We start from the raw sequence: 24179 nt of genomic DNA, 5'->3' as shown, positions 1-24179 counted from the left end.
AATTTTGATTCGCATCGGAAAGTCTTATAAAGGGGATACACTGCTCTCTTAGTAGAGACGACTTCGTACCTAGGAGAACTTGAACCAAGACCCTTCGTTAAGGATGGATGAGTACTTACTATACAGGTGTGGAGGAGTTGTTTAATAAACTTCACAATTTGTCTGTATGTATCTGTCTTGTGATAGTAACACAATTTTTTTTCTTGAAACAATTTTCTTATTTTATACTTGTATAACTCACCTTCAAACTAATTATCAAACAACCCCTTAGGCAATAAGTTATTCATGTATAAAATAAATACGACTTCTGATTCATAATTTAGAAATTCATATAATTGGTGTATATGCAGGGTAAAAGATTACCGACAAAACTAGTATGTTCATTATTAATATCGGCATAGTGAAATCTTTCGGCGATAACTATTTTTTGTGATGAGAAGAAATAAGAAGCAACATGTCAATGGCTACATATAATTTGCAAGTTCTTTTGTTATGGCCAGAATTATCGCATATGCTGCAATTCAATAAAGTCCGTCTCCTTTTCAGTTTAGTTCAACTCAACCAAATTACATCTTAACCATGGTGTAAAGAGATCACGATAAATATAGAACTCAACGAGGTTGTGGTTGAATCTTATAAGGAATTTTGTGAAAGATGAATTGGTAAAGGTATCAAACTTGCTACAAAAAAACTTGCAGAATGGTGTTGTACTTTACATTCATGATTAAATAGTGGTATAAATATATTTGATTCCTGCAGAGTTAATTCTTGAGATCTGTCTTCAGATTTCACTGTTTATGTGCAATAATATTTGTTAATCTCTGAAAGAGAGAATATATGAACAAACTTATTGTGATATTCTAACAACAATTTAATTAGAGACATACCAATTCATCTTTCACAAAACACACTATTCCTTATAAAAATTGTGCAATGTACTTCCATCAAGAGACAGTTACGGAGTGGTCAGCTAAACTTAACAAATCTTTTGACTTGTACCTTTACCTTGAGTTGTTAGACGTATAAATCTGATTCTGCATTGTCTGCAAATCGTGGCACTCTATGGCCACCAACGACAATTTTAACAGTAATTTACCTAGGTTTACATGGCTAATGCTAGCTGAGGAGGATGATGATAAAACATGTAGAAGATTCTTCAGTCTCTATTATGGGATGATTTTGAAGAAGAGGATTCCAGAAGCCACACGAAAACGATGTATGAAGTCTATGGGATGGCATTTCACTATCAGAAAAGACGAGGGTGAAATCAATCTGTTACATTGCATCTCTGGTTCAAAATACCACCAAACATTATAGACCCAGAACCATGGACCTTAATCCGTAAAGGAGTTCTGTCAGCTAATCCTTCTCATACACCTATGTTGTTCTCATGGAAGTTCCAATTTGCACAATGATTCATCGCCACAAGACAAGTAGGATTTCCAACTGTGTACCTGGAAGGAGGTTTCCAGGTCTAGCCTGATTACTAAACATTTGACGATAATCAATTCAAAGAACCTACAGAATGAATACAATTATCACACCTTCAGGAAGAAGTCTGTGGGCACCACCAGATAACTCCTGCAGAGTATGCAAACCCATGGCTTTGTCAACTGCTATGAGAGAGGAGTAATGGCTCCATGCTTATGTCAACCAGCCTCTTGAGAGCTAGACGCTATTCATGGTGCAACAAAAAAAAATTGACAATCAAGTCAGTCTCACAGCTTCAGTAAACAAAATTTAATACATGCTATTTTCTACACAACACCATCATTTTAAATCCCTCTTAAACAAAGCCAGCAACCAAATGGGCTAAGCCTGCACCTTCTGCATTTCGAAGGAAGTACATGTTCTTTGCCAAACTGATTTTGTTAAGTTCAATTTATAACTTGAATATCCGGTCGAGTCAGTGAGCTAATTTTGAACTTCACAATTGGTAAAAGGGGCAGACACTGTCTTCAGAAAAAGCAAGTAATGCCTGCATAAGGGGAACTTGTCATATGCAGCTTCAGCCTAGTAAAAAGACTGCAATTTAGACTTTCACAGCCCCCAGGTTACAAATGTCAAATGTGTGAGGTCCCAACTTCAGACAGGCAATACATTAACTCGATACCACAATATCTGAAAAGATACATCGACAAAATGTAAATTTACTTGCTTGTATGTGTTGGGGTTAAAATTCCTGAGAATCTTCAGGTGATTGGATCTTTTAAGAAAAATGACCTAACAATAAGATTACATAATTTATCACCTTTAAAAAAATATGGAATATGTTTTAGAATAATATTAGCACGTACTCTTATCTGTTTTTAAATAAACATGAACTTTGCACTCCAAACTACTATTGTTTAGATAATTATATAGTTCAATTGAGGTAAATTAATAATCTCCCAAGAGACCAATTATGCAACAGATATTTAGTAATTGAGACTTCAGGTAATTTAATCTACTAAAGGAGCTTACTAATAAGAGGTGGTTTTTCTTTTTCGTTCAATCAGGGTAATCTGATATTTTTGGCCATGTAATCCCCTCCCCATTTCCCCTTCCCCCACCCCCAAATAAAAAATAAAAAAATCCATGAAACCAAATAAAGAAGAAAAACCCTTTCCCTAGTGACAACAAGTACCCCTCCACACACACACCAGATCACTATGGTCAGATATAAACTAAACTGCTGAATGCATCACATAATCTGAAAATACAGACCATTTAAGGTAACAGCACCTTGAGAATTTTACCAGAACGAGAGTATGTGCAGAGGCCTGCTCTAAGGTCCAAATGATGGGATGGTACAGGGGACATAATACTGTTATCTACCAGTATAAGAGAGAGAGAAAGTTTGATTGATAAGGGCATTCTGTGAATGGAGGAATTGGCACAAAAGCAATTTTCTGAAAAGGATCAGGTAGGAGAAAAAACGTATAAGAAAATGAAGTAATTATCTACTGAAATTTAATAACAACATACCATGTGAAATTCCATGAGTAGGATCTGGGGAGGGTCGAATGTACTCAGACCTTACCCCTACCTTGTGGAGGTAGAGACGAAACAAAAGTGAATGGAGATGCGGGGGATCGAACCCCGTACCTCTCGCATGCAAAGCGAGCGCTCTACCATTTGAGCTACATCCCCTATTATCTATTGAATTTAATAGACTTCAACAAATCAGCAGCCACGAAAACACAAACAATACTTTCAAATTCAAGAGAAACGAAACTTGCTGCCAAAGGAGCAATAACGAGTAGTCTCCCACATATACATATTTTTGTCCTCCAAATTGTACTCCAACATAATTATTACCAAATCCACCAAAGAACGACACGTATGCTATAGAAGGGAATAAAATGGCAAAATTTCTGTTTAGAATTATAAAGCAGTGGAATTTCCTGAGTAAATAGCAAAGTGTTACAACCCTCGCTAAACATTCCATCTCAACCACATAAACATAAAACTATATACACATAGTTTGGTACTTGTAATATAAGAATCATTAAAGAAAGTGAACATAATCTAAAGCAGATGACTAGATGCACAAAGTATTTATTAAAAACAGAAAATCAATGAAAAAAACGAAACTTTAAAAAGAAAAGGGAGAAAAAGAAAACAAACCTGGGGCTCAGTTGTGTAGGCAGAGGACAATTGAAACTAACGAGATGCAATGTTGAGAGCTAAGACAGAAAGAGAGCCATCAACAATAAAGAAAAATCAAAACGAAGGGAGAAAAGATAAAGATAGAGTTAGGGAGAGATGTTTCGGATTACCTGGTGACAACAGCCGGTGACGGAGACATCGTCGCCAATGATTGGATATTAGTCAGCTTGAGAACTCCTCTTTTTGATGAGTCTTCCTCTTCTCCAAATGCTTGGATCCCTCAATTCCGGAGGAACTACCAAAATTGGGAACTACAAGACGTTTGCTGCAGAGACTAGGTGTGTTGTTCAGATCAATGATCAATCACCTGACAGACTCATTTAGGGGGATAAAGCAGTTGGTGAATATTCTGTGAAGGCCGCATACCATTCACTATGTACTCAAAATGAAATGCTAGTTAATTGGCCATGGAAGCTAATCTAGAAAACCAAGTTACCCCCCAAGGTGATTTGTTTTAGCTGGCTAGCCCTTCATGAAACCTCCCACACCGAAGATGACCTCATCATGAGAAAAATCCACATTGTCAACAGATGCTTCATGTGTCAACAGGCCCTAGAGACCAACAGACACCATCTTCTTCATTGTACAGCAGCCGCAGGCATATGGAAGGAATATCTTCATCTCAGTTTTGGTCTAAAATGGGTTATGCCAAGTAGCATTAAAGATGCACTGGTTAGCTGGAGCTCGTGGAAGGTCGGAAAACCCGTCAGGAAAGTATGGAAGATGATCCCAGCTTGCATTTTTTGGTGTGTATGGACAGAAAGAAACAATAGATACTTTGAAGGCATCTCTTCCCCAAGCTACATTCTTAAGTCTAGAGTTATAACAACCCTCTGCAGCTGGAACAATTTCCCTCCTGTTAATTCCCCTGAAACTTTCTTGATGCCTTCTTTGAAATCCATTATCTAAAAAAAAAAAAAACTTCAATATATCAGTGGCCATGAAAGAACAGAAACAGTATTTCATAATCCAAGCAATAACCAGCAGTCACCCACTTAATACATATTCTTGTCCTCCAATTTGAAGGCTTTTGGGTCTACTCCAACATAATTATTACCAAATCCACAAAAGAACGACAGTACACATATTGTAAAAGTGAACAAAAAGGTAAAAAATTCATTAGAATTATAAAGCACTGTCATTTTCTGAGTAAATAGCAAAGTATTACAACCCTCGCTCCACTAAAAATATTCGAAGTCACAAAGGCAATGCTAAATATTCCATCTCAACCGCATAACATCTAACTATATGCTCATTGTTTAGTACCTGTATTATAAGAGTCATTAAAGAAATTGAACCTAATCTAAAGCAGACCACTAGCGCAAAATATAATTAAAAATAGAAAATCAACAAAAAATTAAAATAGACAAAATAGGAGAAAAACAAAACAAAACCTAGGACTCGAGTATGTAAGCCGGCGACAATCAAAACTGACGAGAGCAAGGTTGAGAAGAGATAGAGATAGATAGAGTGAGGGAGAGATGATTCGGGTTACTTGGTGGCGATAGCCGGTGATGGAGACGGCATGGTCGGTGATTGGATATTCATCAGCTTGAAAACTCCTCTTTTTGATGCCAAACAGGAAGAGTCTTCTTCTTCTACAAAATCTCATTGAATCTCTGAAGTAAGGCTTTTTGTACCACTTGTCGATCGAAGGCATCATGTTGTTTCCACCATTTAATCTTCCATTGGCTTTCTCCACCAACATCAACGAGTCATCCACCACATGAACAAGCTCATATTCCACTTCCACATCATTCCCCCTCCAGAATATCTAAAATCCACCACAAATTCAAAATCCCTGATGAAACAATTGCAGATCCACGGAAAAATCAAATAACAGGAGACTAGGATTTTAAGTTTTCGTTCTGTTCTAGGTTTACAAGGAGGGAAATGTAGAGAGGGAGGGGACATACAAAAGGTTGGAGGGAAGATAAAACTAGGAAAAATTCCCTTTCAATTACTTGTATTACTCTATTTAGAACCAACTTCTTGTGGCTATTCTCTTGAATGGCCAGTCCTTATTCTCTTGTCATTAAAGGCATTTCTTCTGGTAGTGATAAAAGATGGCATCGTGGTATCCTGTTTTGGAAATGGATATCCACTTTTTATCTCAAGTTTGCAGTAGGCCAAGTTATAATTACCACCATAAATGGCAACAAACAAAGAACAGTTGGTAATACTGACCTCCAAGAAGTACAAACACATGTAAACTCGACTTGAACAGTACATCTGACAAGATAATGAGCTATAAACCTCAACAAATCCTGTAGAAGCTCCGACCAACCAGCCATTTACAATCTGATACATCAATAGGGAATGAGATATATAATATTAGAGCAAAACAATAACCATACAACTTTGAGATTAAGTATCACACGAACTTAGTATAACTACCAAAAGAGATGATTACTAAGCAAAACAATCATCATGTACACATATAAATCTATCTTAATGTTGTTCCAAAATATCAACATATAGCTTCAGAGAAGACGTTAATTCTAAGAAAATATTGGTACCTGTACTACAATGTTCCTTTTTTCCCCACTAATTATTCACCAAACTTACAAGGTTCACTCTAGCCCATTGAAGTGCAATGCCAATTCATAGGAGCAAATATAATCAATGGAAGAAACAGGAATGCATATAAAAGGATTCAAAATAAAGATGGAACCTTTTACTAATATGGTGTCCGATTTCTCAAATAATCGCAAAAAAATAATTTAACTCTCCAACGGTGACAGTTCATGTTGCTGCTTGACAAATTTCTCAGAAAATAATAATTGTTACCTTCTTTTTTTTTGGAAATTAATAATAATTGTAACTTTGTGATACGTATAGTAAGTTTTCAATGGTTTTAAGAGAGCTTTTGTTGAAAAATTAAAATTAATTGTATCTTGAAATATTGAAATAAAAAGCTGTTGATATGGAAAGAAGATTTAATGCATTTTTTTTTTTTACTACACAATAAAATTATAAATTTGTATATTAGAAAGACTTGATTTCCTTGAGTCGAGGGTCCTTTATCGGAAACCACCACTCTACCTCTGAGGTAGAGGTAAGGTCTGCGTATACTTTATCCTTCCCAGACCCCTCTTTGTGGAATTATACAGGATATGTTGTTGTTGAAAAAGACTTTAAAATGGTATTTAATTCTATATTATATATACTTTTCCTAATTATCATAAATAAAAGGTTTCATTTTTTTAGTTTTAGTCGTTCAAATGAGTGATTAAATTAGGTTAAGTCTCTATTTCTCATTAATTAGTACAACTACTATCTTGTTGGTTATGAATTTTCTTGTTTCCCGTTAATTTATTCTCCTTTTCCTGTTTATGATAGTTCTATATTCCGTTTTAAACGTAATTTTTTGAATCAATTATTTTATATATCCATTAAAAGAAAAGTTTGATTGAATTAATCCTTAAAGAATAAATTTATATCTCTACATCCAAAAAAAATTTTAGGCAAATTTAGTTATCAATATACATAGTTATTTGATCTTCTACCCTGCATAAATAATAACATAAATTGGTGTAATCCTTTTCTTTTGACGGGTATCATAAATTTCTTTTGAACTTCATATATTAGTTATGTGGGATTGTTTATGTGGAATTGCGAACATGTAACTAATACTATAATTGGTGTGTAGAATTCTACACATAACAAACAAAATGATACCAACCATAATACTAATTATGCTAGTTTTAATACATGCATAATTTCTATTGCTAACCAACATCCAAATAACCCCTTAATTTGTGATTTTCTGATGGCACACAAAAGGACTATTTTGGTGAGTTATATTTGACAATAAAAATATGTTAGCTATAGAGTCCTTTCATCTTTATTCACTAATCACATATTTTACACGCACCAAGAAGTTGAAACAATTGCAAATATTAATGTATTGGTTGTAGTAGTATGTTAATATATTTCCACTACGAAAAATTTATTAGTTTCTTCTACTTTTTCCTTCCCCCTATATATACATTGAATGAAGATTACTGGTAAGTACAACCGTCAAATTAGGCTTAGCCCATGGGGACGGCCCAACCCAATCCGTTATTGGGGTAGGGTTGGGATAGGATTTTCCAAGCCCATTTAAAACTAGAGCTTATAAGCCCGACCCATATTAGCCTTTGGCCCTTGAGGCCTGATTAGGGTCGGGCCATGGTCGGTTCATGTGCCAAAACTATTTAATTAAGGGTAACTTACAACAATCTCACTAGTATATGAGTTAATTACTTAAATGCATGCTATATTGTAATATTACGAATCTTACCAGATTTTGGTACGCCCAGATACATGTATCTCAAGATACATGGACTCAAAATTAGGTTAATATGTTCTAGATACACTCTATTCAAGTGGATTCACGCGTATCTAGGATACATAGACAAATCCAGTAGTGCCCTCGCCTCCCTCCCAGCTCACTCTCCGCTCTCTTATCTCGCTCGCGTATCTGGAATGCATCACACGAGATACATGTATCTCGCATATCTAGTATCTTAGATACATGCTAATCACACTATATTTTTTGCTAGTGTTATTGAAACAACATTATTGTATGCCATGTTTGACTTGAAAATTTTCTCATTTTCTTGATGTTATAGAATTTTAAGTTTGAAAGAAAAAGAAAAAGGGCTAGATCGCCCCAGCCCTCTACCCTTCTAGGGTTGGATTGGCTTGAGCATTTTCAGGGCATTCCAAATAAAGGGTCGGCCCGCCCTTGCCAATCAAATTCCTTGGCCCGCGAGGCTTGGGACGGGTGGGGCTGGACCGACCCTTTTTGACAACTCTACTAGTAGGTATGACTTGTTTGTGAAACACATGCTTATGATTATTCATTTGGTAAGACAACAAAAGTTACGTCTCAATCTCAAACTAGTCTGCATATCACTCCATTTATGCCCCCTTCACTATAACTACCTTGAACAATGCACGTTAGCGATACCGATACAAGTTACTACAAGAAATCCTCTTTCACAAAGCTAAAAGAAGGATCTTGTAATTGTAAACAGGAACCGAAATTTGATCCAACAGATACTTTTGATAACTAAAAGGAGTTCTTTAAGCATTAACAGTAAATGACTGCATTGCCTCACAATATCAAACACATTATGATAAGATAAAGTTAGATGTAATTGAGCAACAATAACAATTCCTCCTTGCACATAAGAAGGGTTAAAATAGGACATGTTTTAGCAATAAGCAACAAAACTAACTTACACTATAAGTGTAGCTGAAATTACATTACATTCTTGAACATCCAAAATAACTTGAGTGATACTCTTGTGCTTCTCGGCAAGATTCTCAAAATCTTATGAATATCAGCAGATGTAACTGGATTTGACGGGTAAACGGATGCCTGTCAAGAAGAAGAAAGTGTGACGGTAAATAAACAGCCAAAGATATATCCAGAATAAATGGGACATAGCAGTTAAAAGAGTAATATCTTCCTCATATACTATACTGAAGAGTGTATTTTAGAATCCATGGATTTACTCAAATAACAGATCAATAATTCAAGTGTACAAACTTCTCATGTTCATCGGGAGTTAAACATGCAAAATTGTTGACAAGAGGCATACAACCAGCCAAAATCTTTAACATAGTTAACCAAATAGTGGAGTGAACTATTCATGTACTTGTTCTAAACTCAACAAATATGATAAACAAGATTTATAGTTAGTACGTTTGCATAAATATTTGCTAGCCTGTTATTTTCTATTTGTTGCGACTTAACCAGTTCGATAAGGTGGGATATGTTAACATAAAAGAGAAATTACAAGAAGAAAAATAATGATAAAACCATACCACTATACAAGTATTGATATCGTCACTTCAAACATAAGTTATCTGGCAATTTTTTATCAGCACAACATTTACCGTGGGCACTAAGCAGAAAAGTAGAAAAAGGATCAATCAATTCATCTCAGGTCAAACAACATGAAGGGTCCAAAACAACAGTAAACAATTCATTTCTTGCATTTAATTGTTTCTCCAGAGTATATTCATCGTCTACTCTTCCTAATCTGAACATCATTGTAGAAATGTTGATCCTCCTAAGAGGCTTCCGAGTAATCCAATGAGACATTAGAAAGTTCCATAAATTTTCAAAAGGAAAATTTATTTACAAATCTATTAAACATGTTCAATTTATTAATGAGTGGAAGGTTGTGACAAGATGGAAAGGCGAAGGTTGTGACAAGATTGAAATCACAAGAATAATTCTCTTAGATTTTTTGTGCTGGTAAGGTACTCTGTAGGAGCAAACAAGGATCGGTCTTTGAACCGTTGGGAAACAAAGGACATGACATCTGTGGTGATAGAGATGTATGAATCAGGCAGTAAAGCCGGGCACGTGGGACTCTTCAAAAGTTTTTACTAGAACAATTGATACTTTACTAAAACAAAACAGGAGACTGGAAGTTTGCAATTCTCATTCTCTCTACTTCACAGATCTGGTCGGGGAGTAATTTCTAAAAAGATCACCAAACTCCAACCACCACAGGCAAGGAGGCTATGTCAATTATCCCACACACTGATATGTTGAATCAGCTGGTTCATACAGAATATATATATCAAGAGGAAGAGAAGAAGGAAGTAAGGGATTTACATGTCGGGGATGTTACCCCTCTCAACACAGCTGATCAAGTTGAGACAGTGGATTCACTATTCCGATTACAGTATGGATGCAACAAAATATTACTGTATTAGATTCAGTGAGGAATTTGGGATCCACTTTCAAGGTTGTGAGAAAATAGCATGGAACTATTAATGAGAATTGATGTGAAGAGGCAGAATAAAATTCAAGAATCCAGAGCAATGGTACCAATGACTACAAAAGTCAACGGTGCAAAAGAATTAAAGAGCCTAGAACCAGGTAGCAAACTCATCAGTATTGGCACAAGAAGAGGGGAAGGGATGTATCTATCATGATCGATGAAGGTCAGTATTGTGTCATGGAATATGAGGGTACTAAATGATGCGAAAGTGCAATGCTGTCATTTATTTTTTTAAGACCTCTTGGCCAAAAAAGTGAGATTCGAAAATAAACTTTAAGCTCCAGCTGAATTGGTCAAGAAAGAAAGACATGGTACTGGTGCTTACAAGGTGAAAGTTGATGTAACATCGGTCATTAGGAACAAGGGTATGACACTTTCAAGGGATGACTTCAAGTAGAGGATACATCAAAATGATGAATCTCAAATATTTCCTTGTTGATTCTGTTGTTTCAGGAAAGAAAGGCTAACGATTAGACGAGTACATGCAGAATGACCGTCTGTTCAAGCATTTCAAACATATATTTATTTTGTGTGAAACTCATTTTAACCCTTAAAGAAACAACTTCAAAACACATTTTATTGAATTGTAGTAGAATTACAACCCTCAAGTTCCTTAGTGGAACTGTTCATGATCTAATAATATTGAGGTGCAGTCACCATTGTGATTGATATTTATATTTCAAAAAAACATCAATCCTGATGGTGACTGCACCTCAATATTATTAGATCATGAACAATTTCCACTAAGAAACTTTAGAACAAAGACAATTCTGATTTAGTGAAGTAGTAGTGCATTCCTAAAGAACATATCTTGAAGCAAGATAGTATCACACATTATGGGAGTACCTATGTCCAATTATAAGTAAAAATCAAAGAAGCATCAGCTAAGTCTGAAGGTAAATGACATGCTGTATATACTCTTTAAAAAATCCAATCGACTTCAGGGGTAAACAAGAAGATATAGAATACAAAAGGAGTAAATATAGAAAAGTGACTCACTCAACACGGATTTGGTGTGACCCAAATTGGAGGACAAACACGACTGAGGGAAACACCATCATAATGTGGCTGGATACTTTCATCTACTAAGTTGAACACCCCCATGTCCAAGCCACATCCTCCTTCAAACCGGAGGTATGCACTCAAACAATTATCTGTAAAATAAATATGATTGGGCTTGATTCCCGGAAATTGAGAAGCTTGAACCGAAATAGAAGCATTAGGCCCCAGGAAAAGAGCTCTGTCCCCTAAATCCTTCGTCGGCGTAGCTTTGCAAGCATCTAAATCAATCTTGCAAACTAGAAAAGTTTTTGTCCTGTAAGTGTTGGATATAGTCCCTTCCTCATCATCTCCACCTAGGATGAGAGACGGTGGAATCTCATCTCTGTCGTACCATAAACCAACAAATTGTTGCACAACTACAAATAACGATCCTAGTGATTCTAGGATGTAATAAAGATCATCAAGACATGAATTTAGCTGCGCTACGGTATGATTTTCACCGAGTTTAGAGCCAGCGACATCCCAAACTTTGATACAACCACTATGATCGACTGCATAAAATTTGCCATTGAAATATACTACATCAGAAATTCGTCCATTGTAGGCCGGTAATCTGGTCCATGACAAATCACCTGGTCTCCATAGACTGAGGAAACTGAAGTCTCCCTCAATGATCATTAGAATGTAGTCAGATGTATGAGAAGGATTAGCTGACAAAACTGCTTTATGGATAGAGATCGCTGGTGAGAAAGTGACGGGTCCATTATATTTATTATTATCCAGTGGGTATAGAATTTGATCTGGCAGCTGGATTTCAACACCAGAAAATGGATGCAATAGACTTATTTCATTCTGGCCTATTCGGACTGTTACAAGCCATCCCAGCGACTCAACACACCTTTTCCCCCTAGCTCCAGGGATACTCTTTTTCAGAATCATCCCATTTTCTAGACTGAAGAATTTCCTACATGTGTCATCATCCTCTTCCTCGGCTAACATTAGCCATGGAACCCTAGGCAAATCGCTATTAAAATTATCCTTTGTGGCCAGAGAGTGCCAGGATTTGCAGACAGTACCAAAACTAAGATAATCTTCAATCAAATTAATACGCTTAACAACTAGAACCAAAAGATCACGGTCAAGCTCCGACCAATCACACATTTTTCTCAGTTTTAAGCCTTAACTACCGAAACGATACGGATAAATGGTAGGAAAATACCTAATTTTAGTGAATCGAGCTTCCGGCGAACACGGAGGACAGTGAGGATTCAGCCGGAGATGGAAGCTGAGAGCGGCGGATCTACCAGTGAACACAGAGAAGCAGCACACGGTGAGAGTTGTTTTTGGTAGAAAATGTAACAACAAATTGGTTCTCTGATTTAGATTTTGCTTTAAATAGACAAAAATGCTGAGAAAATGATCAAACTAGTCTCTAATGTATGAGTGTAATTATTTTAGTCCAATATTTATATTATATAGTCAATATAGTATTTAATGTATTAAAAATGGTTATTTTAGTCCTTTACATATAACTCAAAATCGAAATAAGCTTCTTTGCACAATACTCTCACATCACGGTGGAGGGTGATTTGATTTCAACCCTTGTGATTGGATTAGAGTTAGACAGAGAGATTTTAGGAGTCCTTTTCAATAGAAACTAACCATATATGTGGGACGCCCATGATACACCTTACCAAGGACCTCTGGGACCTCAAGTTAGTGAATTACTTTTCTTACATGTATGTTAATAAGAAACTTTTCATATTTTTTGTTTGTACTACCGTCACGAGGCAGCAGCAGCCATAATTGTTAATACTAGAAACAGTTGGTAATACTGACCTCCATGAAGTACAAACACATGTGAACCCGACTTGAACAGTACATATGACAAGATAATGAGCTATTAACATCAACAAATCCTGTAGAAGCTCCGACCAACCAGCCATTAACAATCTGATACATCAATAGGGAATGAGATATATAATATTAGAGCAAAACAATAACCATACAACTTTCAGATTAAGTATAACACAAACTTAGTATAACTACCAAAAGAGATGATTACTAAGCACACATGTTCATTGTTAATTCGGAAAATAATCATCATGTACATGTATATAAATCTATCTTAATGTTGTTCCAAAATATCAAGATATAGCTTCAGAGAAGACGTTAATTCTAAGAAAATATTGCTACCAATACTACATTGTTCCTTTTTTCCCACCAATTATTCACCAAACTTACAAGGTTGATTCTAGCTCATTGAAGTGCAACGCCAAATCATAGGAGCAAATATAATCAATGGAAGAAACAGGAATGCATATAGGAGGATTCAGAAAAAAGATGGCAATTGTTACTAACATGGTGTCGGATTTCTCAAATAATCGCAAAAAAATAATTTAACTCTCCAACGGTGACAGTTTATATTGCTGCTTGACAAATTTCTCATGAAATAATAATTGTAAATTTTTTTATTTATTTGGAAATTAATAACAATTGTAACTTGGTGATACGTATAGTAGGTTTTCAATAGTTCTAAGAGAACTTCTGTTGAAAAACTAAACTTAATTGTATCTTGAAATATTGAAATAAAAAGGTGTTGATATGGAAAGAAGATATAATGCATTATTTTATTTTTTTGACTACACAATAAAATTATAAATTTGTATATTAGAAAGACTTAATTTCCTTGAGTCGAGGGTCCTTTATCGGAAACAATCACTCTACCTCTGAGGTAGAGGTAAGTTCTGCGTACACTCTACCCTTTCCCAGACCCCTGGGATTATACCGGGTATGTTGTTGTTCAAGAAGATTTTAAAATGGAATTTAGTTCTACATTATATATACTTTTCCTGATTATCATAAATAAAAGGTCGTTCAAATGAGTGATTAAATTAGGTTAAGTCTCTATTTCTCATTAATTAGAACATCTACAATCTTGTTGGTTATGCTTTTTCATGTTTCCCGTTAATTTATTCTCCTTTTCCTATTTATGATAGTTCTATATTCCGTTTTAAATTTAATTTTTTGAATCAATTATTTTATATATCCATTAAAAGAAATATTTGATTGAATAATCCTTAAAAGGACAAATTTATAGCTCTACATCTAAAAAAGTTTTGAGAGTAAATTTAGGCACGATTTAGTTGTCCATATATATAGTTATTTGATCTTCTACCCTGCATAAATAATAACATAATTTTCTTCCTTTTCTTTTGATGGGTATCATAAATTTCTTTCGAACTTATACATATATTAGTTATGTGGGATTGTTTATGCGGAATCGCAAACATCTAACTAATACTATACTTGGTGTGTAGAATTTTATACATAACAAAATGATACCAAACATAATACTAATTATGCTTGTTTTAATACATGAATAATTTTTCTTGCTAAAATGGCACACAACATCAACTAAAAAAATGACCATTTTGGTGAGTTATGATTGACAATAAAAATATGTTAGATATAGACGGTCCTTTCATCTTTATTCATCAATCACATATTTTACATACGAAAAGAGAAGCACCGAGAAGTTGAAACAATTGCAAATATTAATGTATTGGTTGTAGTAGTATGTTGATATATTTCCACTAGAAAAAATTTATTATTTTCTTTTACTTTTTCCTTCACCCTATATATTCATTGCATGAGGATTACTTGTAGGTATGACTTGTTTGTGAAAAACATGCTTATCATTATTCATTTGGTAAGACAACAAACACTACGTCTCAATCTCAAACTAATATGCATATCGCTCCATTTATGCCCCCTTCACTATAACTACCTTGAACAATGTCCGTTAGCAATACAAGTTACTACAAAAAGCCCTCTTTCACAAAGCTAAAAGAAGGATCTTGTAATTGTAAAGAGGAACAGGAATTTGAACCAACAAATACTTTTGATAACTAAAAGGAGTTCTTTAAGCATTAACAGTAAAATGATTGCATTGTCTCACAATATCTAAACACATTATGATAAGATAAAGTTAGATGATAATTGAGCAACAGTAACAATTCCCCCTTGTTATAAAAGGGGTTAAAATAGGACATGTTTTAGCGATAAGCAACAAAACTAACTTACACTAGATGTGCAGCTGAAATTACGTTACATTCTTGAACATCCAAAATAACTTGAGTCATAATCTTGCGCTTCTCGGCAAGATTCCCAAAATCTTATGAATATAAGCAGATGTAACTAGATTTGATGGATCAACAGATGCCTGTAAAGAAAGAGTGACAGTAAATATAAAAGCCAAAGTTATATCCAGAATAAATATGACATGGCAATTAAAAGAGTAATATCTTCCTCATATCCTATTCTGAAGAGTGTACTTTTAAGGTTTCTGATTCATAGATTTACTCAAATTACAGATCAAAAATTCAAGTGTACAAACTTCTCATGTTCATCGGGAGTTAAATATGCAAAATTGTTGACAAGACACATGCAAACAGCCAAAATCTTTAACATAGTTAACCAAATAGCAGAGTGAACTATTCAACTACTTGTTCTAAACTCAACAAATATGATAAACAAGATTTATAGTTAGTAGTAGGTTTACATAAATATTTGCTAGCCTGTTATTTTCTAATTACTGTGACTTAACCAGTTCGATAAGGTAAAATATGTTAACATAACAGAGAAATTACAAGAATAAAAATAATGATATAACCATATCACTATACAAGTATTGATGTCGTCACTTCAAACATAAGTTATCTGGCAATAATAGAGTGGTTTTTTATCAGCACAAAATTTACTGTGGGCACTAAGCAGAAAAGCAGAAAAAGGACCAAACAATTTGTCTCAGGTCACACAACATTAAGGGTCCAAAATAACTGTAAATAATCTACTTCGTGCATTTAATTGTTTCTTCATAGTATATTTGTCGTCTACTCTTCCTAATCTTAACATCATCGTAGAAATGTTGATCCTCCTAAGAGACTTCTAAGTAATCCAATGAGACATCAGAAAGCTCCATTATTTTCGAAAGGAAAATTTATTTATAAATCTATTAAACATGTTCAATTTATTAATGAGTGGAAGATTGTGACAAGACGGAAAGGTGAAGGCAGTGACAAGATTGAAATCCCAAGAATAGTTCTCCTAGATTTTTTGTGCCGGTAAGGTACTCCGTAGGAGCAGACGAGGATCGGTCATTGAACCATTGGGCAACAAAGGACATCACATCTATGGTGATAGGGATGAATGGATCAGGCAGTAAAGTGGGGCACGTGGGCTCTTCGAAAGTTTTTACTATAACTATCGATACTTACTAGAACAAAACAGGAGACTGGAAGTTTGCAATTCTCATTCCCTCTACTTGACAGATCTAATCGGGAGAGTAGTTTCTAAAAAGATCGCCAAACTCCAACCACCACGAGCGAGGAGGCTATGTAGATTATCTCACACACTGATATGTCGAATCGGTTGGTTCATACAGAATGGATATATCAAGAGGAAAAAAAGAAGTAAGGGATTTACATGTCGGGGATGTTACCCCTCTCGAGACATCTGATCATGTCGAGACAGTGGATTCAGTACCTGGTATTCCGATTACAGTATGGGTGCAACAAAATATTACTGTATTAGATTCAGTGAGGAATTTGGGATCCATTTTCAAGGTTGTGAGAAAATAGCATGGAACTATTAATTTAGAATTGATGTGAAGAGGCAGAACAAAATTCAAGTATCCAAAGCAATGGACCTATGACTACAAAAGTTAACGGTGCAAAATAATTAAAGAGCCTAGAACCGGGTAGCAAATTCATCAGTATTGGCACTAGAAGAGGGGAAGGGATGTATCTATCATGATCGATGAAGGTCAGTATTGTGTCATGGAATGTGAGGGTACTCAATGATGTGAAAGTGCAATGCTCTCATTTATTTTTTCAAGTCCTCTTGGTCAAAAAAAGTGAGATTCAAAATGGACTTTAAGCTCCAGCTGAATTGGTCAAGAAAGGAAGACATCGAAGTGGTGCTTACAAGGTGAATTTGATGTAACATCGGTCACTAGAAATAAGGGTACGGCACTTTCAAAGGATGACTTCAAGAAGAGGATACATCAAAATGAAGAATCTCAAATATTTCCTTGTTGATTCTATTGTTTCAGGAAAGAAAGGCTAACTATAATACGAGTACATGCAGAATAACAGTCTGTTTAAGCATTTCAAATATATATTTATTCTGTGTGAAACTCATTTTAACCCTTACGAAACAACTTCAAAACACATTTTACTGAAGCTTAAAAGAATTACAACCCTCAAGTTTCTTAGTGGAAACTTGAGAACAAAGACAATTCTGATTTAGTGAAGTAGTAGTGCATTCCTAAAGAACATATCTTGAAGCAAGGTAGTATCACACATAATGGGAGTACCTATGTCCAATTATACATAAAAATCAAAGATGCATTAGCTAAGTCAGAAGGTAAATGACATGTTGTAAATACTCCTTAAAAAAATCCAATCGACTTCAGGGGTAAACAAAGAATATATAGAATACAAAAAGAGTAAATATAGAAAAGTGACTCACTCAACACGGATTTGGTGTGACCCAAATTGGAGGACTAACACGACTGAGGGAAACACCATCATAGTGTGGCTGGATACTTTCATCTGCTAAGTTGAACACCCCCATGTCCAAGCCGCATCCTTCTCGGAACTGGAGGTATGCACACAAATAATTATCTGTAAAATAAATATGATTGGGCTTGATTCCTGGAAATTGAGAAGCTTGAACCGAAATAGAAGCATTAGGACCCAGGAAAAAAGCTCTGTCCCCTAAATCCTTCGTTGGCGTAGCTTCGCAAGCATCTAAATCAATCTTGTAAACTAGAAAAAAATTTGTCCTGTAAGTGTTGGAAACAGTCTCCCCTTCATCATCTACACCTAGGATGGAAGTCCGTAGAATCCAATCATTTGAGTCGTACTCGTACGATAAACCAACAAATTGTTGCACAACTACAAATAACGATCCTAGTGATTCTAGGATGTAATAAATACCATCAATACATTGATTTAGCTGCGCTATGCGATTGTTTTCACCGATTTCAGAGCCAGAGACATTGCAAACAGAGATACGACCCTTATAATCGACTGAATAAAATTTGCCATTGAAATATACTACATCAGTAATTTGTCCATTGTAGACCGATAGTCTGGTCCATGACAAATCACCTGGTCTCCATAGACTGAGGAAACTGAAGTCTCCCTCAATGATCATTAGAATGTAGTCAGATGTATGAGAAGGATTAGCTGACAAAACTGCTTTATGGATAGAGATTGCTGGTGAGAAAGTGACGGGTCCATAATATTTATTATTATCCAGTGGGTATCGAATTTGATCTGGCAGCTGGATTTCAACACCAGAAAATGGATGCAATAGACTTATTTCACTCTGGCCTATTCGGACTGTTACAAGCCATCCCATGGACTCAACACACCTTTTTCCCCTAGCTCCAGGGATACTCTTTTTCAGAATCATCCCATTTTCTAGACTGAAGAATTTCCTACATGTGTCATCATCCTCTTCCTCGGCTAACATTAGCCATGGAACCCTAGGCAAATCGCTATTAAAATTATCCTTTGTGGCCAGAGAGTGCCAGGATTTGCAGACAGTACCAAAACTAAGATAATCTTCAATCAAATTAATACGCTTAACAACTAGAACCAGAAGATCAGAGTTAAGTTCAGACCAATCAGACATTTTTTCAGTTTTAAGCCTTAACTAACGAATCAATTCCGATAAATGGTAGGAAAATACCTAATTGAAGTGAATCGAGCTTCCGGCGAACACGGAGGACAGTGAGGATTCAGCCGGAGATGTGTGAACACAGAGAAGCAGCACACTGTGAAAGTTGTGTTTGGTTGAAAATGTAACAAATACTTTCTTTCGTTGTTTGGACTTTGCTTTAAATAGACAAAATTGTTGAGAAATTGATCAAAATAGTCCCTAATGTATGAGTGTGTGATTATTTTAGTCCAATATTATATTATGTAGTCAATATAGTATTTAATCTATTAAAAATGGTTAGTTAAGTCCTTTATATATAACTCGGAACCGAAATAATCCTTAGCTCTCTCGCATTATACAAACACAAACGCATTTTATACAATTTGCGTTTTTTGTAGGGAAAAGGGTCAAAAATACCCCTCAACTTTGGTTTATTGTTTGACTTTACCCTCGCCGTTAAAACGAAGTTAATTTTACCCCTCCCGTTACTAATTTCACCAAATTTACCCCTCATTTGACGGAATTCCCAAAATTGATCCAAATTACCCGAATTTAATAAAAAAACCTATTCCCTATTTTAACCCAATGACCCGACCCAATTTAGAATAATCCAATTAACCCTATTTTACCCATTCTCTTTCTCTTTCTCCATCAGGAGCTAAGTCAGAAAAACACTTGAAAAGGAATCAAGTTAGCATGGAAATTTAGAAAATTATGTCAGAAAAACTTTTCAAACACAAAAAATTAGATCTAAATTAGGTTATGTTAATAGTTTGTATCCATACTTCTGATTGAAATGGTGATGTCCATCTGTCCACATTAGCTCCTCCATTTGAAAACATTCCTCCCGAAGCCAGGGAGCTAGCAGGTTCAAGCCCATTTTGATCTAAAACTGATGCATTCCCCAACAGTGTAGTTACACGCAAAAGTTCTACTTCAAAAAGGTCACTTTCCAAGAATAAGACGTACCAGTTAGCAGTGGTTGATAAATCAGTTAGCAGCCACCACAATATGGACAATAAGACGGATCCTTCATTGGTTAGTTATCTCACGTATTTTATATTAAAAAATGATTTGTTAAAGCAATCGGTTAAATGTTACGGATAGATGAGACTCCTAAGATACCTAATTTGCGGATGAATGGTTAAAATATGAGGAACAGTAGAGATGGAAAGAATGGGGCAGAGAATCTACGACACAAGAAGAAAAAGAGAGAGAATGGGTAAAGAACAGTAGAGATGGAAAGAATGGGGCAGAGAATCTACGAAACAAGAAGAAAAAGAGAGAGAATGGGTAAAGGAAATTTGGGAGAATGGGTAAAATAAGGTTAATTGGGTTATTCTAAATTGGGTCGGGTCATTGCGTTAAAATATGGAATAGGTTTTTTTTTTAAATTCGGGTAATTTGGGTCAATTTTGGGGATTCCGTCAAATGAGGGGTAAATTTGGTGAAATTAGTAACTGGAGGGGTAAAATTAAACTTCGTTTTAACGGCGAGGGTAAAGTCAAACACTAAACCAAAGTTGAGGGGTATTTTTGACCCTTTTCCCTCTTTTATTTTAGCCATAGATTTAAAAGTTCAAATTTGAAAAGTTAATGTTATGTTTGGGAGTGTGTTTTTCTAAAATAAACAACAATGTGAGCCAAAGTCTCAAATATGAAAACTCTAGTCTCGGTCAATTTTTGAGAACTTGAAAATATATTTGATTTTTAAAATCTACTTAAATTTTTGGTCAAAGATTTGATATTCAAAATTTGCTTAAATTACTTGGTAAAACAAATATTGAAAATAAATGTTTAAAATATTATTCAGAATTTATGTCCAACTACTTGTTTATTTTTTTAGGAATTTGGAATTTTCATCATTTCTTGGGCCTTTTACAACGTAACCACTCATACATTAAAATTTCATTTTAAAAATAAACTTACAAAGATTCTCCATAAAAAAATGAGATCGTTTAAGTAAAAATAAAGGATACCAAATGAAACATGAACAATAGTGTGACATTTCTATGCGAAGTGACTACCGGCTTCATGATATATTTATCTGATTATCAACAGATTGAAGAAACAAGTTTGAGGAAACAACAATAAATATCTTACTTGAGGGATTCAAAACATGCATGTGGCAGATAATATTATCATGAATAATAATTAAGTAGTCAGTTTTAACAAATAAATATAAAATCAGAAGTGTGTGTGTATATATATATACGAGGACAGATTATACATAAAACAAGCTAAATTAAAATGGATGTTTAAATTGGTAATGCAGTGTTCATGAATGATCAAGATGAAGAAAAAGAATGCCTCTATGATTCAATGATTGAGTTCTAGTATTCATAAGGAAATAAATCCAAATGACATGCATAACAAAGCGATACGCAGTGGAGTTCCTAAGAACACAACACAAAACCAACTACTAGAAATCCACATAACTAATATATGTATAAGGTATGACTTATGAGGAAATTGGTGTATATGTGGATGCGGGGGTAAAAGATGGAGTAATTAATATCAACAAAACTAATATGTTCATTATTAATACAAGAATAGTGAAATATTTGGCCATAGCTATTTTTTATGATGAGAAGAAAGGCTAACTTTGTTACCTTTCATGGAAACTCTTATACTAATAATCAACATTTATTTTTATTTTAAAAATTATATTCTAACTACGTTTCTCGTTGTAGAACAAAAACTATGTTATAAGAAAAACAAGAAAAATGTCTACTTCATTATTGCAGATGCACACGGATGCTTCCTTTTACAATGTGTGTGGTTAAATTTAATATTTTTTCATATATCATAAGTACCATTTCGATTACGTAATATATATGAAGGACTAGATTAATTAATTTTTCTATACATTACGCTATGTTTGACCAATTATTTAAGAAGATTGAGAAAATCTAATTTTCAAATATTTATAAATTTTCTAAAAATGGCTCAAATTAGTTTTTGTGTTTTAGAGATTTCCACTTCAAAATTTATGACTAAATAACATATAGTTCAATTATGTGATATATAAAGGACTAAATGATAATTTATTTTAAATACATTAAACACTATTTCGATTACGTGATAAATAAAAATGGACTAAAATAATACGACACCAATACATTTAAGACCATTTTGATATTTTCTCAACAATTTTGCTTTAGATTCTTTCAAACACCTTTCTATCTTTCAAACAGTGTGCTTCATTGGAAGCTCCGCTCCCTCTCAGTGTTCGAGCTCCCGGCGAACACTGATGGGGAGCTCCGCCCCTCTCAACGCCTGCCATATCCGGTGAAACTCCGGTGTTCGAGCTCCCGTCGAACACTGATGGGGAGCTCCGCCCCTCTCAACCCCCGTCATCTCCGGTGAAATTCCGGTGTTAGAGCTCCCGGAGAACACTGATTGGGAGCTCCGCCGTCTCCGCTGAAAAACTTGGTTGATGAACAGTCACCGATTGGCTTGTCCATTTCATCAGTTTTCATCGGGAGTTCAGTTCACATAAATTAGGTATTTCCCATCCATTTGCCCGATTTTACTAAATTCATTCGTTAGCTAGGGGATTGAAACTGAGAAAAATGAATTATTGGTCGGATTTTAACGTGAATTGTTGGTTATAATTGTTAGACGTATAGATCTAATTGAGAATTACCTTAATTTTCGCATGTTTGCAAATTGTGGCACTGTGTAGCCACCAAGGACAATTTTAATAGTAAGTTGCTTAGGTTCCATGGCTTATGGTGGTTGTGTAATAAAATGATAACAAATGTAGGAAATTCTTAGTCTTTACAATAGCATGATTTGAAGAAGAGATTTCGGGAGCCCTGGAAAATGATGTATGGAGGCTATGTGATGGGTTATTCGAGTCGGAAAAGAGGTGAAATCGGTCTGTTAATCCATTGTCCGGTGTTCAAATACAATTGCCACATCAAAATACCACCGAACATTATCAATCCATCAAGGCTTTACAACCATGGACCTTTATACATAAAGCAGTTCTGACAGCTAATTCTTATTGATACGTCTGATTACATTCTCATGGTAATTGAGGGAAAATGTCCAGTCGCTCAGTTTATGCAGACCAGGAGATTTTTTATGGACCAGGATTAAAAAGTTTACCTATCAAGGACATATCAATGATGCGTTATATTTCAGTGGCAACTTTTATGCAATCGGTTATTGCGGCTAGGGATTTAGGGGACAAAGCTTTTTTCTTGGGTGTGATGCTTCTCTTTGGGTCCAAGCTTCTCAACTTCCGGGAATCAAGCCCGATCATATTTATATAACAAATGATTGTTTGGGTGCATACCTCCAGTTTAAAGAAGGTGGTGGCTTGGACATGGGGGTGTTCAACTTAGCAGATGGCAGTACCCAGCCACATTACATGGTGTTCCCCTCAGCCGCGTCTGTCCTCCAATTTGGGTCACACCAAATCCTTGTTGAGTGAGCCATTTTTCTATATTTACTCTTTTTGTGATTCTATATGTTCTTGTTTTACACCGGAAGTCAACTAGATTTTTTTAAATAGTATTCACAACATGTCATTTATCTTCAGACCTGGCTGATGCATCTTTTTGGTTTTCATATAATTGGACAAAGGTACTCTCACTAGTTGTTAGCTTGCTTCAAGGTATGTTGTGTTGGATCGCTGAAGGATTTATCAAAGAAAATGTAATTTTCCTTAGTGTTTTCTTTTGGAAGTTTCTACTCATTAATAAAATGTGAACATCTTTAACAGATTTGTAAATAAATTTTCTTTTTGAATATAATGGAACTTTCTGATGTCTGAGTGGATTACTTGGAAGCCTCTTAGGAGGATCAACATTTCTATGATGCCATTAAGATTAGGAAAAAATGATGACAAATATACTGATGGAGAAACAATTAAATGCAAGAAGTAGATTGTTTACTGTTGTTATGGACCCTTAATGTTGTGTGACTTGAGACTAAATTGATTGGTTCTCTTTTGTTTTTCTCTTTTATTGCATGCTAAGTTTTGTTTGAA

General features: G+C 35.1%; 1 protein-coding gene, 1 long non-coding RNA gene and 1 other non-coding gene across 3 annotated transcripts; all 3 read right to left on the bottom strand.

The window, feature by feature from the left end:
• Positions 1 to 971: 971 nt before the first annotated feature.
• LOC107059979 (uncharacterized) lies at positions 972 to 5415 on the bottom strand. The gene is made up of 5 exons (XR_001473063.1): positions 5147 to 5415; positions 3762 to 4556; positions 3610 to 3668; positions 1545 to 1675; positions 972 to 1454 (listed from the first exon to the last, which is right to left on the bottom strand). It is a non-coding gene; the product is annotated as an uncharacterized lncRNA (long non-coding RNA).
• On the bottom strand, positions 3060 to 3132 carry TRNAA-UGC (transfer RNA alanine (anticodon UGC)). The gene has a single exon. It is a non-coding gene; the product is annotated as a tRNA-Ala (tRNA).
• A 3269-nt stretch (positions 5416 to 8684) lies between the features above and the next one.
• LOC107057694 (uncharacterized) lies at positions 8685 to 19322 on the bottom strand. Its single transcript, XM_015307096.1, has 3 exons — positions 17984 to 19322; positions 11442 to 12622; positions 8685 to 9022 (listed from the first exon to the last, which is right to left on the bottom strand). Exons 1-2 carry the CDS (start codon positions 19149 to 19151, stop codon positions 11442 to 11444), a joined length of 2349 nt encoding a protein of 782 aa, XP_015162582.1. The 5' UTR covers positions 19152 to 19322; the 3' UTR covers positions 8685 to 9022.
• Positions 19323 to 24179: the final 4857 nt, after the last annotated feature.

This window comes from Solanum tuberosum, unplaced genomic scaffold, assembly GCF_000226075.1.
Source record: "Solanum tuberosum cultivar DM 1-3 516 R44 unplaced genomic scaffold, SolTub_3.0 scf00048, whole genome shotgun sequence".
In the NCBI taxonomy this organism is placed as follows: domain Eukaryota; kingdom Viridiplantae; phylum Streptophyta; class Magnoliopsida; order Solanales; family Solanaceae; genus Solanum; species Solanum tuberosum.
The sequence above is the reverse complement of the archived record's forward strand: the minus strand, read 5'-3'. Positions and strand labels throughout refer to the sequence as shown.